Source organism: Pectinophora gossypiella, chromosome Z (genome assembly GCF_024362695.1).
Source record: "Pectinophora gossypiella chromosome Z, ilPecGoss1.1, whole genome shotgun sequence".
In the NCBI taxonomy this organism is placed as follows: domain Eukaryota; kingdom Metazoa; phylum Arthropoda; class Insecta; order Lepidoptera; family Gelechiidae; genus Pectinophora; species Pectinophora gossypiella.
This window is the reverse complement of record NC_065433.1, coordinates 1510262-1529727: the sequence shown is the minus strand read 5'-3', so window position 1 is coordinate 1529727 and position 19466 is coordinate 1510262. Positions and strand designations below refer to the sequence as shown.

General features: G+C 36.8%; 1 protein-coding gene across 1 annotated transcript in view; it reads right to left on the bottom strand.

Annotated features, from left to right (window-relative positions):
• Window positions 1–19424, bottom strand: part of LOC126380067 (sushi, von Willebrand factor type A, EGF and pentraxin domain-containing protein 1) — a 128008-nt gene extending 108584 nt beyond the window's left edge. The window contains exon 1 of the mRNA XM_050029261.1: window positions 19176–19424. Within this exon, the coding sequence (XP_049885218.1) occupies window positions 19176–19236 (61 nt within the window). The 5' untranslated portion in view covers window positions 19237–19424. The remainder of the gene's footprint in view (window positions 1–19175) is intronic.
• Between the last annotated feature and the right edge of the window lie 42 nt (window positions 19425–19466).

Here is a 19466-nt window from a genome sequence, read left to right as displayed (position 1 = left end):
ACACACACACACACACACAGACAGAGACACACACAAAGACACAGACACACACACACACACAAAGACACAGACACATCCATCCGCGCCTTCACTTACGCACTCAACCCACATACCCTTACTCCAACACAGATGTAACTTATTCCTATCCAAATTTATATTTTAAGTTCCCTGGGGCACATTCGATCGACAGGTGTCAAAAGCGAACATTTTCAATTGAGCCTGTAGTTATGTAGCCTGTTATGCATTTACTTTTGTTTCTTTTTTTTAGTTTAGGTTTAATTATTTGTGTATGTATTACTTCTTCCTTTTTCTTTCTTTCTTGTATTATTTGTAATATTAAGTTTAAGAACATTTAATTGTTAAGTTTTTGTAAATATTTATATTACTAGTTCCCAAACAAGAAACAAGAAACATTTATTGAAAAGCTGAGTAGGTTCATACATGCAGGTGTCAAAAATTATAAAATTGTCTCAACAGTTTACAACTGTTTAATAAAACTTACAATTGTAAATTACAATGACAATTCGATGTACATTGCGGAGTGTGTGATCACGAATATTTTGCAGTTTCATATTAGCTACGTAATGAACACCAAATTGTCGTTGTAATTTACAATTGTAAGTTTTATTAAACAGGCCCCTGGTCGGACGTACAATATTACAAATAATGTCATTATTAAGCATCAAGGAAATACCTAATACCCAAGGAAGTACCTAATAATTAGTCACATTATAAACATTTGTCCCTGTGTTTATTATTGCTTTCGCTTGACAAATTTTGGGCCAAACTTACTTGGTCCATTGTCTACGGTTTCCCAAGATACAGGCTCTGCCAGTTTGGGAACCTCTGTTCATTTACAAAACTTATTATGTACCCCACCTCACGCATATTTGCCTTCTTTATTTTTTGTATTACTTCTGATAATAAACACAATCAGATTCAGAATCATTTATTCATCGTAATTATCATGGATAAACTCGTTGAAGGTCAATGTAATATTTTTGAATTTACGTCATTTCGCAATGTTTTATGGCTGAGGAGAAGAAACTTCAACAGCAACACATCTTTTAAATCAATGAGAGTATACGTTACAAGTTATTTAATTACTAGAGGAACACATTCAATACCAAACATTTTTATCATTTAGGTTGTCATTAATCTTATAATATTTATGATTTGATTATGTTTCTCTGCGTCTGTGTTTTCAAACGTCTATTATTGTAGATTATGCTAGTAGAGTAAGATCGCCAGCTCATCGTTTCTTGTGAAGTGTTTCTAGGTCAAGCGCAGGCGCATTTGACCGACGGTATTGATGTTCAATAGCGGTATTCCGCTATCTAGCTGTTAACACCTGCTTTTTAACGAAGCCTCAATCTTTTCATTATTTTCTGATAGTGATTTGTAAAAGGTACTGACACTTATCTAATTAATGATGTATAATGATATTTTCTGACCAGCTGTTTTGTTTCTCAATGTCTATGTTCTATATAAAGTGTGACAAATTCAAATATAAAAAAGTACTTTATTACATCAAAATATAAAAGAAATGTTACAAGAATGACATAACTAGGTACATGGCAAAGCGGCCTTATATTGGTAAAGAAAAGCGTTCTCTAATAATAAATATTTTCTTCCTTTTTTTCGTGCTGGACTAAAGAATTCCCGGTTTTTGCTCTGCTGCTACGTTACCGGTGGAGCTATGTGCGTTGAGCTTTATTCAAGAAAACTAAAGCGACTTTTGTCGGTTGAAACTCTAAGCGGATCTAACTAAGGAGAACAAGTTGACATCATGTCTCTATAGCATAAAATATGCACAGGGACCGGTTCTGTGACGTCATTTAGTAGCCTAGTAGCACAACTACTTAGCTTGACCACGATACGTGTAAGATTCGCTACTACATGTGTTGTTTGTGAGTGTTTTTTAAATATATGTGCTTTAGTATTTTATTTACAAGATATTAATTGCAATTTCGTTTTAATTTTAGGTTCTTAACTTGGATTTTAAGTTGTTTCTTACTCTTAATCTATTGCGTCGCTAATGCAATAAGCAAGTTTATGTTGTGTGGGGTTTTTTATCGGATCGGTACTGACCGATAGTATCGATTGCGAAGCTATAGAGAAGGTTCTCGATAGTTTGACTGAGATAGGTATCTCAGTCTATCGATAGGCAACACTATTTGGATTAGTGCTTACTTGGTCGTGAGTATATGAACGTATGCTTAGTATAAGTAAGTACCTACAGTACCTACATTTAATAGTTTTAATAATAGTTTACAAAGATCATAAAAATTAAATCTTTCTTCCTTCAGATCAAATTCCTTGGTCACGCCAACTGTGGCATGTGACCATTCATGTCCTTAGGCGAGTTTAGGTCATGACAGAACTTTCTCCCAGACAACTAGCAATTACCGGTCCGTACCGGTTTCTGAGAATATAATTTCTTTAGATAATCTTTAAGATTTTGATTAAAAAAATGAATGCGGTGTGTTTGTGTGTGCTTAAAGCATTTCTTTTTCATCCATAATAACTGGCACTAGCATTTTCGGGATTTTTCTGGTGATTAATTTTCACTTATAGAATTGAGAATATTATTAGTTGGAATATTACTTACTCGTAAGCTTATGTTAAATTATACAAGCAGATTGGTTAGAAAAATAAATTAATAACCACACTTTGTGAACGACTTAGATTTTTTGTGAGTTATTGTATATTTAACGCCCTATATAATTTATATTTAACGATTGTAACAGCCTCCGTGGTCTAGTGGTAAGAGCGTTAGGCTCACGATCTGGAGGTCCGGGTTCGATTCCCGATGGGGACATTGTCGAAATCACTTTGTGAGACTGTTTGGTAAGGACTTTTCAGGCTTGAATCACCTGATTGTCCGAAAAAGTAAGATGATTCCGTACTTCGGAGGGCACGTTAAGCCGTTGGTCCCGGCTATTAGCAGTAAAAACACCTCCACCAACCCGCAGTGGAGCAGCGTGGTGGAGTATGCTCCATGCCCTCTCCGGTTGATTGAGAGGAGGCCTGTGCCCAGCAGTGGGACGTATATAGTCTGTATTTATGTTATGTATATTTAACGCATAATATGGCATTGACTATTTGACCGGTCATTTATTTTTCTTCTTGTATTAGGCAGGTAGGTTAACTACCTACCAGTTCGGGATTGATTTCGAGCTAAACGCGTTGTATTAAAAACAGCATACGGCGAGACTTCCCAATCTCGTCCGTCTCGAACGATCTCGGACGAGATATTATGCGGGATTGATCTCGAAACATGACACAAGACTCGCGAGAATGGGATTACATTCCTTAGACACAACTTGTGACACGTCAATATGAGAACTAGGAGTGATCAGGTTTGCAGGAAATGAAACACACGGATCGAGGACGTGCAAATAATGCATTTCCTTTTCATTATCGGCTTTGTAATGCGCTGGTAGAACATTTCCTATGCAGCCTTGCATTCTCAAAGCAAAGGACAATGCTCGAAAAATCTAGAAATGTAATGTTATGTTATGCCCAGCAGCGGGCGTCGTACGGCTGATGATGATGATGAATGTTATTCGAGCTGAAAGTTGTGTCAGTTACACTGACTGAATCAATCTCATTATAACTCAATAACGTAATAATCGGCAGTATGACTACATATTGTCGAGTTAGGTATAATGAGTTTAAACCCCACGGATTCAATCAGTGCTATTGTCACTTGTTTAATAACGGCATTCACAATTACAACAACAAAACGTATATATACAGAATGTTAGTGACATCGTAACGAAAACTTTCTGAGTTGATATCAAGTGGAATTTCCTGTTGGAAATTTTATTTTAAATGTTCCATTCTTTTGCGACGGAAAATTCTACTTGATATCAACTCAGAATCATGGTCTGAATCATCCCTCAAAGTTTTCGTTACGATGTCATTAGCATCCTGTATATATACGTTTTGTTGTTGTAATTGTGAATGCCGTGTATATTGCGAGATGGATTACCAACCCCTAGCAACCGGTGTGTGTCAGGGTTACTATTGAGCCGCCAAAGGCCCCTGACATGGCTCATATTACGACAACTAACTTACATCAGTAAGTAATAGCCGGGACCAACGTCTTAACGTGTCTTCCGAAGCACGGATTATCTTACTTTTGGATAATCAGGTGATCAATCTGTAATGTGCTCGCCAAACTAGGGATCACAAAGTATTGTTTGTGATATTTCGCCACCAGGATTCGAACCCGAGCCCTCATGTTCGTGAGCGTAACGCTCAACCACTGGACCACGGAGGCCGTTATAAGAAGATACTTATTGTTATCTTCAGTAACAATAACTGTATTCTCTATTCTTATCAATGTAACTTTTTTTTAATGTTTGCAGTCCGAACATATCGCAACACTATTATATAAATGAATTTACCACATATTTGATTTTTTTAATGTCTCGCAAATAAATTGATTTGATTTGATTCCGCAACAATCCATTCCGTTATGTATTCTGTGGTTGACCTGTGTGCGGAGCTTAATATACTTTCTACTATTCTATCGGTTACCTTACAAACAATCCGAAGAAAATCATAAATTACACATAGCGGTGGTTTTTATATGTTTATTTAGTTACCGTTAACCACAGTCTTGCAATAACAATGTAACCAGATATGAAGGCGGTCATGATACTAAAGCTGTTGTCCGCGACTTCCACGAGGTTATCTTGGAAAATCCGTTCAGACGCGTCGTGGCTGCTGTGCGACTTACTGATACAATTTGTATAGATTTATGTTGCAGCGCGACAGTAGTGCGCTTAACTTGTAGGCCCTTATGGTCATATCATTCCACTGTATTGTATAAACCATGGTATAAGAAGACCAGATCTACATGGCAACCGCGCCGCGTAGGTTCTTTCTATGATGTTTTGGAGTAAGAATGTACTAACTGTGGCGTTGCATTCTTTGAGTAAACAAAGGAAGTTTACTATCATATTAAGACATTTTTAAATTATAAAGTGATACGGACTGTTGTGTGGTATTGACATAAATTGTATTGACATAAACACACACACACACACACAGACACACACACACACACACACACACACACACACACACACATAAACACACACACACACACTAACTCTTCTTTTTTTTTTCCTTTGGCATCCTCTTTATATTTTTACTAGGTATGTAATTATGTGGATAGCTGTAATTGGTCTTACATATTGTAAATGAAATCATACATTGTACAATTAGATATAAGACTGTTGTTGTCCCAAATAAAAAAAAAAAAAAAAAAAAAGTCTGACGCATCCCTGAAGACAAATCGATAGCCGGAGTAAAGAAAATGTACAATCATGAGCAATATAATGTACCCACTTTTGGACTCTGTCGCAATATATTTGACATTTAGTGAGACTTACAGTTCAATTTGTCAAAAAAGTTAATGTGACATCGTGCCAAAGTGTATACATATTAATATTCGTGACCGTATGTGTCCAGGCTTCAACGTCTTTGGCTCCAATCTGCCAGGAAAACAACCGACTTCTTTTCAGAGAATTCAAAATACTTACAAATCTCTCAAAAACCAGTCTTCTTCGGTCGTGTGGATTCTGAGGTGGATTACCAACCCCATCAACCGTGGTTTTTTTTTTTTTTAATTCTAATTTTTGTCGAGGCTTGAGCCACTCTTGGTGGTTATGCCAGCCTCATAGTTTAGAGCATTTAATGATGATCAAATCATCAATCTACAAAAGAATACCATTACAGCACTACACCATGCTGTTCAGGGATTGTTATTCCTAAGAGACACAGTACAGTATTTATATACAAGCCTTGCCGCTATATACCATATAGCATCCTCTGGCTAATCATTTTCTTCCCTCGGTGAACAATGTACTTCTTCTCTCGTGTGGGTTGTGAGGTGGATTACCAACCTCATCAACCGTGGTGTTAGGGTTACTATTGAGCCGCCAAAGGCCCCTGACGTGGCTCACGGCCAGTTGCACACATCAGAGTACTTACCAATTTTTATTATTAGTGTTTATCTCTTGTTATTTTCGTTCTTTATTGTCAGTTTTTATACGCGTAATAAAGAGTGACATTAAGTTTTCCAATGGTCGACTCCGCCGCCTACTTTCTAGTTCAGCGCGTTTAGAATGTTTGAGGTCAATACTCATTTGGGATCAAATAAAAAAACATTAGAACGTGTTTTTATTGCTCATATTTATATTGTCTGTATCTCTAAAGGGGTAGACATACTCCTCGCCAGCTATTATATTCAAGTCCATGTACGGTCACGAGTACTAATATGTACAAATTCAAATTAAAAAATATCTTTATTCAGTAGGCAACATAGTTACACTATGAATTGTCAATTTTTACATAACGAACGTCTCGTCCGCCTAAAACTACTGCAGCTTCTCACAACCTGTGTAGCCGGGGAAAAGAAGCTGCAAGAAAAACCCCGGGGCATATGGCCGTAGACGTTTTTTTTTAAAAAAAACATGAGTAATATATTGTTATACAATGGAGTAATTTAGCTGCCTAATATTAATTCTCAGAAATACGTAATTAATCCCATTCATTCAGATCAAACACTTTGAACCCATGTCACATTTAACTTTTTTAACAAATTAAACCGTAAGTCTCATTGAATGTCAAATGTGATAGTGCGACAGAGTTCTAAAGTGGGTACATGATATTGCTCATGACTGTAATAGGGGGCGAGCCTATTACCATTAACCGGGCACAAAACCTGGAAACCACGTGATATCAATTATCTGTGGTCCAGACATGAATTCAAGCACATAAAGCCAAATTCAGTTGTTTAAGAGCTCGAGTGTGTTCTCCGAACAGGGCTATTTATTTATTATGGTGCATAAACAGCAGTACATACACAAACAAAATAAAATACACATAGGTAAAGTTCCGATCGTCGTGGAGATCCTTGGGGGAGGCCTATGCCCAGCAGTGGGCGTCGTACGGCTGACGATGAAAGTTCCAGTATGCCTTCCACCGCCACTGAGGGGGATAATTCAGAGTTGGTATCGAGTGGAATTTTCTGTCGCAAAAATTCATGTTTTATTTTTGTGTTTTTCTTTAATTGTTTTCAATTCTATACTTTTACGGTGGAAAATTCCACTTGATATTAACTCAGAATAAGCTGAATCACTCCCCTCAGTATTTGTTACGATGTCGCCATACAATTATAGACCCACACAACACTGACAAAGATAATAATAAAAATTACCTAAAACTTAAATTAACAAATTAAAAAGAACAATAATTGAAAAAACATGTGAACTTTTTTAAGTAAAATTTAAATTGTATGAAAAAAGAAAACGAAAACTACAACTATTGCAAAATAAAACTTAGAAATAGGTAGGTAAGTCCATAATATTAATAGTGATGTAGGATAAGTTTCAGCATTTTACTTATTATTGATTGAATTGGTTGGAGTCATGAATTCGACTATAAATTCGTTGGTAATTTTGCTTATAGACATACTAACGACTTGGCTAGGCCCAGTGTGGGTATATCGTTCAGTGGAGCAAGCCGCCGCTAGCCGGTTCTTGCGATGCGAGTGAAAGCTATCGGGCACGCGATCTTCTCACTCAATGGATACACTCAACTCTCATCCGTTGTTACCGCCTGTGCATAAAAGTTGCCAGTAACCAATACTGAGGGGGATAATTAAGACCATAACTCTGAGTTGATATCAAGTGGAATTTTCCGTCGCAAAATTAATTACTTTTTGTGTAGTTTAAAATATTTTCAATTCTACACTTTAGCGATGGAAAATTCCACTTGAATCATCCCCCTCGGTATACGTTATGATGTCACTTCTACCCCGTACAAGAACGTACAGGTTTGGTAGCCAAGTGCGTTTGGGTGTTAGTGACACCGTAATAAATACTGACGGGGATGATTCACACCATGGTTCTGAGTTGATATAAAAGCGAAATTTCCTGTCAGAAAATTTTAGCGTGTTTTTTAAAATTATTTTCAATGGCATACTATACATAGTTACATTTTCTTTTCTTTTTGGATTTTAATTTTGTTAATTCTGAATTATGTATCAGTGAAGTTTGAAATACTTAAAAGAAAATATTATTATTATTGGAGCCCAAGCTGGGATTTGATCCACTTTTTGTGGCTAATTAATTCCTCATTCATAACTAGGTAATTTATTTTGCCCGATGCACTTATACCGTCTATACCTCTTATTACGTAATCACTTACTAAGCGATAATTATGAACGCCCAATTAGACAAGTATTTTACTGTTTACCATAAATAGAACTACTGGCAAACTCGAATAACTTGACCGGAATCAAGCTGAATCTGGCTTTATTTTGTATGGCGATTTAAGTAAGAGTAAGTAGAGACTATGGAATTCCATTTGCTTCGATTCGGACACACTTTTCTTTCATACACGTGCGCTGGTTCGGAGTAGATCGTACTGAACTTACTACGAATCACGTATTATGTTGTTTTCGTATTTACTTACTCATGTGCTGCTGTTTATATTTATTATTATACCGTTTCGGTCTTTTTAATATATATTTTTTTCTATTTATCTTTATGTTATTGCACTAAGTAATTGTAAGCGGATTATTGCGCCGAGACAAACCCGTGAGGGGTTTAGCGGTGTTATTTAATTGTTTTGTTAACTTTTCGTTGTATTAAAAAAAAATGTAATTTGAAATGAGGGACTTTCCAGGCTACGTCCACAAATTAAATCAAATCAAAAATCAAATCAAAAAATCAAATGCTTTTATTGTATAACTATAGGTAAATACATAACAGGCCTTATGCTTCTTCTTCTTCTTCTATCGTGTGGGTTTTGAGGCGAATTACTAACCTCATCAACCCTGGTGTCAGGGTTACTATTGAGCCGCCAAAGGCCCCTGACATGACTCATTTATAACGACTACGTACTTACACAGTAAGTAGTAACCGGGACCAACGGCTTAACGTGCCTTCCGAAGCACGGATCGTCTTACTTTCGGACAATCAGGTGATCAGCCTGTAATGTCCTAACCAAACTAGGGACCACAAAGTAATTTTTGTGATATGTCCCCACTGGGAATCGAACCCAGGACCTCCGGATCGTGAGTTCAACGCTCAACCACTGGACCACGGAGGCCTTATGCTAATAGTATGACATTCTCTATAGTTTACCTCTTTTCAGGTGTACAATGTTTATTAACAAAGAAATAGTAATTATTTAATAATATTACATACATAACATACATAAACAGACTATATACGTCCCACTGCTGGGCACAGGCCTCCCCTCAATCAACCGGAGGGGGTATGGAGCATACTCCACCACGCTGCTCCGTGCGGGTTGGTGGAGGTATTTTGACGGCTAATAGCCGGGACCAACGGCTTAACGTGCCCTCCGAAGCACGGAATTATCTTAGTTTTTCGGACAATCAGGTGATTCAAGCCTGAAAAAAGCCCTGAAGCCGGAGTTAATAATATTATAAATTCTAAATTAAAACATACCATTAATTATAATTCTGGACATCTCAGACACAACACAGAGAACAGACTAACATTATATTATTACAATTTACCCTCATTCACCAAAAACAATATGGCGTTGTACAGCTTAACGTGATAATCACCTATTTTCTCATTGCTCGGGTAAGTACATAGTTATTGAGGAGCTCGGTGGCGCAGCAGTAAACGCGCTCGGTCTGCGATTGTTGAAGTAAAGCAACTTTCGCAAAGGCCGATAATACGATGGGTGACCACAAAAAAAAAGTTTTCATCTCGAGCTCCTCCGTGCTTCGGAAGGCACGTTAAGCCGTTGGTCCCGGCAGCATTAGCAGTCGTTAATAACCATAAATCCGCACTGGGCCCGCGTGATGGTTTAAGGCCTGATCTCCCTATCCGTCCATAGGGAAGGCCCGTGCCGCAGCAGTGGGGACGTTAATGGGCTGATGATGATAGTTATTCCAAAATACAATGTAAGTAATGGCAATAAAAATAGTTGTTGTTTGATATTTGGATCACATTATGTACAGAATTAGGTTGCTACCAATATTGCTTTTCTTTATTTTGATCATAATAATAATGGGTGGAAGATGCAATTATACATACATACATACATAAACTCACGCCCGTAATCCCTAATGGGGTGGGCAGAGCCACAAGTAATCACAGACAACTTGCAGCCACTGTTGATACGAAGTCCAAAGATGGATATGATGAACCTTATGGTGATAAGGGATCAGCCTATCGCCCATAACATTAGTCCATCATGTTAGAGGACACAATCCCAATCCCAATGCAATTATACCAGGGTGTATAAAGAGGGTCATCATTTATACCCGAAAACAAAGATAAAATATGCATATTATGTCTGTTATCCATGATATTAAAAGGTTAAACGAAGAAAAATCTATACAGCGCCATCTATATTGTTTCTGAGGAACGTAGACTGGATAAAATATTTGACTTCTGAAAATCTTTTTTTCAATTATTTAATTAGTTACCTACCTACTTAATTTTTGTTTTTTTTTTTGTCCAAGTTATTAAAAATTGTGTTTTTCGAGGATGTTTTACCGACACATGAGTCTGCCCATCCCAATAGGGATACCGCTGTTACACTGTTGGGATACTTTATGTATGGATACCTATTATAAAGTTCAAAAGTTCCAAAGTTCAATAGTTCAATAGTTGCTTGCGTAGATCCATTTTACAGATAAGAAAAGAAAAGGTAAGTTTCATAAGAAGAAAGGCATAAAGGAACTGCAAAATAAGTAAGGCATTGTGTTTGTAAGTATCAACATTGAATAAAGAATAATAGGATGTGGTAACAGTGTAATTAGAGCGCCCGACCGTTCTAAAATTATGGCGGGGATACACATGCCAGCTTGTAACTTGTACACTTGCATGCTTGATGGAAAAATAACCGTCGCTAGCCCACGCCCGTAATCTCTAATAAGCTCGGCAGAGCCGCAAGTAGTCATACTCAAAGCCAACTTGCAGCCACTGCTGAAGTCCAAAGATGGATGCGAAGAACCTTTTAGTGACTAGGGATCAGCCAATCACTCATTAATATTAGTCCTATAAACGACGCAAGTTATAATAAAATAAAATGGAAATAGGATTTCAAAAATCAAGCTTTAATCGTCGGCTTATAGGACAACTCTCAGGTCTGTCAAATATCATAATTAAATAATTAAAGGTTAAACTTGTCGACAATCAGGTTTAGGATAAAAAAAAAGTTAAATTGCCTTTTTATAAGTTTATCATTGATAATTATTATGTTAGAGTATGTGAGTACTAAAAAGAACTAATTGGTAACAAACACCCCAAAACAAATTAAAAAAGAGCGAGCAATCAGTTTACCACCGGAAATACTGGATGCAGTGTCCATCCACCCAATCTTTTAAAAAGCTCATAAAAGAGTGGTTGTTTAAGAACAATTATTCTATGAATTTAATGAATTTCTTTGCTTTGACAATGTAAACACCTAATTAATGTACTTACTATTGACATTACTTAGCTTATGTCACCAATAAATATTTGTATGCACTTCGAAAAAAGTGCGGTACTAAATGGAATTATAATGCAAATAGGTACTCCGACGCGCCGCCAGCACTTCGGCCGCGGGAATTACTTTATGGCGCGGAGTCTACAATAGTATATTTTGATATTTGACAGATCTCAGTTGTCAGAGCAAGTTAGAAAATTGTAGATTTTTTGTGCTGGCGTACAGGCGTGTGTATCCCCGCCTTAACACCCTTGAACTTATGCCCGTAATACCTATAATGTATCTCGTTTAATAGGTACTAATGGGCCTATGTAATAGCCGTTAATGTCATAAACACAATCCCAGTGACAGTTTTTAAAAGAATCCGACTCTGCTTAGTGGCAGTTTCAAGTTACCACTACACGATAGGTATACATCGTGAGGAAACCCACATTCCCGGGAAATGCGTTTTCGGAGATGTGGGACCTAACTTGTATTGGCTGGTTTTCCCTTCGCGGGTTGGAAGGTCAGACAGGCAGTCGCTTCTGTAAAAAAACCAGACCTGTCAAATCTTCAGGTTAGGTAAGCGGACACTGTGAGATGATGCTAGGTAGATGACGATGACCGTACGATATACAGGGTGTTAGTGACAATAATTCAGCTCATAACCCTGAGTTAATATCAAGTAGAATTTTCCGTCCCAAAAGTATGGGACTGAAAATAATTAAAAATGCACTACAATTTTCATGAATTTTTTGACCAGATCCACTCAGATATCAAATCAGAATCATGGTCAGAATCATCCCCCTCAGTATTTGTGACGGTGACACTGACAGATCATTATTCTGAGTTAATATCAAATGTAGTATAGAATTAAAAATAATTAATAAATATATAAATTTACTTATTGACGGAAAATTCCTCTTGATATCAACTTACAATCGTGCTGATCATCCCTCAAAATTTTCGATACGGTGTTACTAACACCCTGTATACCGATACGACATTAACCGTTTACATCTAAAATAAGTGTAAGTAATTTTGTTCTAACGTGGTAGAGAGGTTACGGCGAATATTGCAACGTTAACAGCCTAGCGGCTACCGCTTGTAACCTGTCATTGGCACAAACGCCAAATCAATGGTAACAAGTGGAATTATCTACTTGATAACCTATTGTGCTTATGTTTTATTTGTATGTTTATGTTTTATTATGTTCTTGTGCAATAAAGTATTATTGATTGATTGATTGATTGATAACCTGGTCAAATGTGATACTTTTTACGAAACGTTAAAACGATAGTTTTCTTTGGAATTTGTATGGAAATACTGTCCTGTTACGTCATCAATAGCAGCGGTCAAACGTTGTACTCATTATTACTTAATACGAAAATAAAATTCGAAACTAAATCGAAAAGAAAAATGAGATTGATTTTTGATCATCTTAGACTGGCTTTTGTTTTTTGATTAGCATTTTATAATTTATCGTTTTCCCAGTCACACCCTACAGTAATACCCTATTACTGCAGACTGTTCTAGAAAGAACTATGATTAACAACTAAATACAAGGAACCTTGACTCACAATTCTAAACGGAAACAGAAAATTCATCGAAATGTACTAATTAGCGTAGAATGTAAAATGAAATTATTGATTTTAGATTAACTTAAACCTTGTATAATTTGAATTTGCAGATTACAAATTAAATTTCTATCGAAATACAGATAACGGAACCGTCTATCATAACATACTTACCTACTCTGCACATACATGTATAGGTACATATTGGGGTAGGCAGAGCCAGAAGTAATCACAAAACTGTCATTGTCAAATGGTCGACTTCGTATCGAACAAAAGCAGTGTCGTGACTTCCCAGTACCATGAGATATATAGAACTTTAACAACCAGAAATCCTTGGCTCCGACTCAAAGAAGTTAACCTTAAAGTGCTACAGTTCTTGCGTGCCTCTATACTCTTGTTACCTACTTTACAACCTTGTCAAAATAGGATGGTTTGTACACGAACTTATACAAATAGGTAGGTACCATAGAAATGCATTGTCTTGGTACTTTGTAAAATCTCATTTGACTGGGTTATCCTGTCATTTACCTATTAGGTACTTCTTCTTTGCGAGTCGATGGCGATCGAAACTAAATTAGGTACTAAAAATTGCTATCCGAAATACTAGGTTAAGTAACTTAATCTGTTTTGGAGTTTGGACAATATTTTGAATTTGTCAGAAAATAAATTTACTTAAATTCAAAAATATCTTTATACAGTATAGTTACACTTTGAATCGTCAATTTTTACATAACGAACGTCTCATCCGCCTAAAACTACTGCAAAAGCTCATGTGAAGCTTACTTTATGTAAAAAAGGTTATTATAAGATTAATTATTACCTAAATGATAAAAATGTCTGGAGGGTTAGAAAGGTCATATGGAAGCAATTCATCTAAAAAAGCAATATTGCAAGTAGACGTATGCGCATATAAAAGTAAGTGTGCAATGCAAACAAATGTCAAATAGCAATATTGCTTTTCTAGATGAATTGCTGTGATTTTATGATTGTGACTTTTTGTTTTCTTACTTTGTGTATCAAAGTGGCCGCCAAAATCCCCATTTTTCTTTTAAGTTAGTTACGAAATAAGTTTATTTAAATTACTCAAGGTGGTTTTATCGTTTCACTGAGTGTCAAGTAGCCTATTACAACCGTTTATATTTTGTTTAAGTACATTAGGTTAGTTTATAAGTTTTCATTAAGTGAAATGTAAATTTCTTTTGAGAATAAAGATTTCTTTAACCTGAACAATCGCATAACACATGAATGAACAACCCTATTACTACTACACCATATTGTAAAAGACAACAAAATGCTACCAAAGCCAGGAGGTATACTTTCAAAGCATTTCACACCGACATACCGATATAACCTTCGTACGTTCAAAGTAAACTCGATTTCAATGTAATCGTTATGAGAACAATGCCACGAATATTTTATACCAATTAAGTATAGGATAATAAACGAATATAATATATTAAAATGCGAATACTGTGAAATCTGTAACTAATACATCCCTATATTGTTGCGAACATAATTAAGTACCTACCTTCACGACAATGTTCGGAAGTACCTATTAGTTACAAGTAGTGATGTGTTCCCGTTGTTGTTGAGAACATCCCGAGAACGACGAAAAGCAACCAAAAACTTATGTAAAACTTATGTGAAAAGACCTTATTAACTATACTATAACCTTTAGGCGAGAGGAGCTCGGTGGCGCAGCGGTAAACGCGCTCGGTCTGCGATTGTTGAAGTTAAGCAACTTTCGCAAAGGCCGGTCATAGGATGGGTGACCACAAAAAAAAAAGTTTTCATCTCGAGCTCCTCCGTGCTTCGGAAGGTGCGTTAAGCCGTTGGTCCCGGCTGCATTAGCAGTCGTTAATAACCACCAATCCGCACTGGGCCCGCGTGGTGGTTTAAGGCCCGATCTCCCTATCCATCCATAGGGAAGGCCCGTGCCCCAGCAGTGGGGACGTTAATGGGCTGATGATGATGAACCTTTAGGCAGATAAAACCACAGTACAAGAAAGAAGACTATGAAAAGGAAAAGCAACAGTGTACTCACTTCTAAAGAGCTTTTACAACGGGAAAATTCCCGCTTTGGGGACATTCCCGGTAACGGCTCATCACTGGTACAGGGAAAGACAAAATTAGGTACTTACCTATCACTTGCAATTTAGTGAGACAAAGTTCTGTCGCCGGAATCTTTAATATCAATTACCTAAATATGTGCAAAGTATGAAATGAAGTCTGGGGTATACTCGAGAGCTACTGAATAGATTTGCACGCTGTTTTTGCCCAGGCAAACGTCCTAAATTTTTTACATAACTTAATCGTGGAGTTGGTGTCAAGGGTTTTTACCACATACTTTAAAAACAGAATAAAGAATAATAACGTACAGAACGGTAACTCTTCGACCCGCACCATTTCGTATTTTAAGCCTGATTTACCTCACCCCTAGAGGGGTCGGCCTAGAGTTCTTGATGGATAGTGTAAGTTTTGAATGTTATGATTAAAAAATCAACAGCCTCCGTGGTCTAGTGGTTAGAGCGTTAGGCTCAAGATCTGGAGGTCCGGGTTCGATTCCCGATGGGGACATTGTCGAAATCACTTTGTGAGACTGTCCTTTGTTTGGTAAGGACTTTTCAGGCTTGAATCACCTGATTGTCCGAAAAAGTAAGATGATTCCGTGCTTCGGAAGGCACGTTAAGCCGTTGGTCCCGGCTATTAGCCGTAAAAACACCTCCACCAACCCGCAGTGGAGCAGCGTGGTGGAGTATGCTCCATACCCCCTCCGGTTGATTGAGGGGAGGCCTGTGCCCAGCAGTGGGACGTATATAGGCAGTTTATGTTATGTTATGATTAAAAAATATTTATAAAAGGCATATTCGCTTGACCAACCATTCAAACCCCTTAGCAACCATGCTGTTGGAAACCAGGTGAAGAGGCTCAAGAGAATGGATGTTCTTGGGCACTAAAAATAATGGAAGATAGTGACATTGGTTGCTTTACTTCTAACAAATCAATAACAATGCATCAAATCTGATAAAAGTTTTGCGACTAATGGCAGATAAAAAGAACGGAAAAAAATGATTAAAAGAGTTTGTGACTAAATTTCTAAACACGCAATTTAGATGCACGTTTTCTCGAAAAATTTCGACTCACGAAATCTCGACACATAGTATATCGACAAACTAAATTTCGACACACGAAATCTCGACAAATGATATCCCGACTAACATTATAGGTATCCTATCCGTGTTCGATAATGACGGACACTGAAAATTACTATGAGATATCCGATGGATGCAGTGCGCAAGCTCACATACAAATAGTACTTCTGCCTCTTCGGATTCGTAATTCTCGGACAAGAATCGGATTCGAATCGGACGCAATGTGAAATATGCGCCTTAAATTTCAAAACACAGTATCTAAAGAAATAAAAATCACAATTTTTTTTACTGTTTATTCTTGTATCATTGGTTACTATAATAAACTTTCATTGAGGTTATAATTAAGTAATATAAATACTTTCTTAGTTTTATGCAAAATGATGCGGGTACGTAGTCATTGTCATTGTTGTCATGGTTTGTTGACATTTAAAAAAAAACTGTATAAAAATATGTATTGATTATATCGAAAAAATAAATAAAAATAAACTGTAATTATGTAAATAGGTAATGTTTTTCATATTAAGTTTAGTTTTAATATTATTTTTAGTTTTTATAAAATATATAGTTTTTATTTTTGTAATTATATCGAATATAGCAATATAGGTACACTTGTCGAGATAGCGTGCAAAAAAATTACGTATTACACCCATTAAAAAAACCATTATTATGGAACAATTAGAATGAACTCGTTGATGTATTTTGTATGAAGGAAGCCCTAATCAGTGTTAGCAGGCAACATCACGCCACATACAGTTCGACTGTCAAGTTCTGTTTGCGCCGATTTTATAATTTAGACTCTAACATTGTATTTAAAAAAAATACAGAGACGTGGTGTAAAAGACGATATAGTAACTAAGATTGAGAAGGGAATGTTAGGTTGGTTTGGAAACGTAGAGCGGATGAAGGATAATAGAATTGCAAAAGCGGTATATAAAGCAAAAGTTGATGGTAGGGCTGGCAGAGGAAGACCGAGAAGGACTTACGATGACCAAATTGGAGATGTCCTTAGAAAAGGTTTAATACGATCTACTCTGAACCGGCGTGCGTGTATGAAGCGATTGATGAATGTGGAGGAAGCAAGAGAAGTGTGTCAGGATCAAAGCAAATGGAATTGTATAGTCTCTGCTTACCCCGGTGGGAAATAGGCGTGAGTTTATGTATGTATGTATGTATTATTTTTGACGTCGGTTTTAATTTTTTTAAATTACTTTTTTATCATTTATTGTAGAGGGTGAAGAGATTTATTTAACAAGGGTAAAAGGTTGAGAATCGCTGGTTTAAAAGTAAGTTGTTAAATCTTTTGAGCAATAAAGTACAATCGTTATCAGTCGAGTAAAAGTAGGTACCAACTTGTCAATCAAGGCCGCACTTGTCTTGCATGGAATTTTCGACTAGACCCTGCTTTGCCTGGGTATAGTTTGAGTTTGTGTTGCTATCTTCATCTCCTCACTCAAAGACCCTTCTCTTGCACTATCTTCCAAATAAATTCAGGCTCAGCAATTAGTTTTGTTTTGACTTGAGCGGACGAATGGGAAGGACAGAGGGGTCTCATTCGGTACAAAGTTTAAGGGAGACTGCCCTCAAGACCACGCTTAAGTCCCTGTTTTTATAATAAGAACTGTAACATTGATATTGAAGGCAGTCTCAAAGCTGAGATTAGTTTATTAGTAAAGACAAGAGGCCTGAGCATGCCCAGATGGGCGCGAAACTTGACTTGTTGTCTTCTAAGAGGATTATATTTGAAAGAATTAATCGACCCTAGTGGGCATAGTAAATGAGGGAAATCGTAGACCACGCCGGCGGGGTCGCTACCGAGGTCCTGAAGAGATTGTTGTCGCGAGCCGATTCGCTGCCTATACGGGTAAAGTAATCGGGTTATCAGGATTATATTAAGTCCTTCGGGGGCTGATACTTTTTATTACCGTGTTTAGGCGGGATGTATTCCGAAGCCGCAACTACTAGGGGATTTAGGTGGTGCGTAGCAGAATCGAAGAGACGTTTAGAATCTAATTTGAGGTGTTGAGCAATTGTTGCGGTCGACCTATGTAAATGTGCAGATTTTCAATCCGAAGACCACGGGGCTCAGCAATTCTTGAACCAGGTATTGAGTGTACTTATAAAAAAATGTAATAGGTATCATTTGTATACATAACACTCACAACCCAATGACCAATGGAATAGAAAATGGCGGGGCCATGACTTTTGTCAGTAAAAGTATTCGAAAGGAACCCTTCGTGCGCGGGCGCACTCTTGCGCGATTTTATTACCATTTTCGCGCCATTGCCCACAGTCATTATAAGACAATGAAGTCTACTAATTAATTCTTATTACAAGCTAGTACTTGTTCCACCAGTTTTTATCTCCTCTGACGATATAACATTATTAGTGTTAACCTAAATTAAGGTTTCGAGATGACAACATGAATTATTGTTTTATATTTATTTATGTAATTGTGCAAACTCGTGGTTTTGTAATTTACAGAAACCAGAAATGCTGCGCCATGTCATCTCTGTTATGCGCTAGAGTTGATCTAGGTCAACTAAATTGCTTACTTCGACATTAATTTAGATATTAGCGTCACTGAGATTAATAAATATTTATATAAGTATATTGAAAAAAAAATCGAATTCGCACCGAGCTATTAGCTATAATATAATCAGTTTATATAGGTATACGTGTTATTATGTATATTAATAATAATAATAATAATAATATCGTTTATTTCAGATTTAAAAATCCATTCATTAAAAAAAGATACCACAAAGAATATACCACAATTAAAATATTAAAAATCAAATTCAAATTACAAAATAAACAACTTAAAATTAACTTAAGGTTTTTAAATTATTAAAATATTCATACAACTAACTTGATAGGTATGTAAGTATCACAAGTCACATGCATCGTATTTTTCGCATAATTCTTTTAAAGGAAGCAGTGTGCATTGTTCCACAGTGGTACCACTCACCTTGGGCCAGAGCCGGCGTAAGGGCGCTCCAAATAACAAGGCATAACACACTCAGAAACATTTTGCAATTGTCTCCTTTCGATTAAAAAAAAAACTAATAAATCACTTTTTCATAATCCACAACACTCACATCATTTTATTCGAACACAGTTTCGATTACGCGCGAAAGTAAAAGTTTCCCGTTTAAAATTCGAACGTCCGCTCGGAGCTTTGATTGGTAGAGTGCGAAACACCTTGTCGGAGTGTGCGCGCGCGCCGGACTGTCATGGCGGCGAGCCTGTTTGCCCCCAC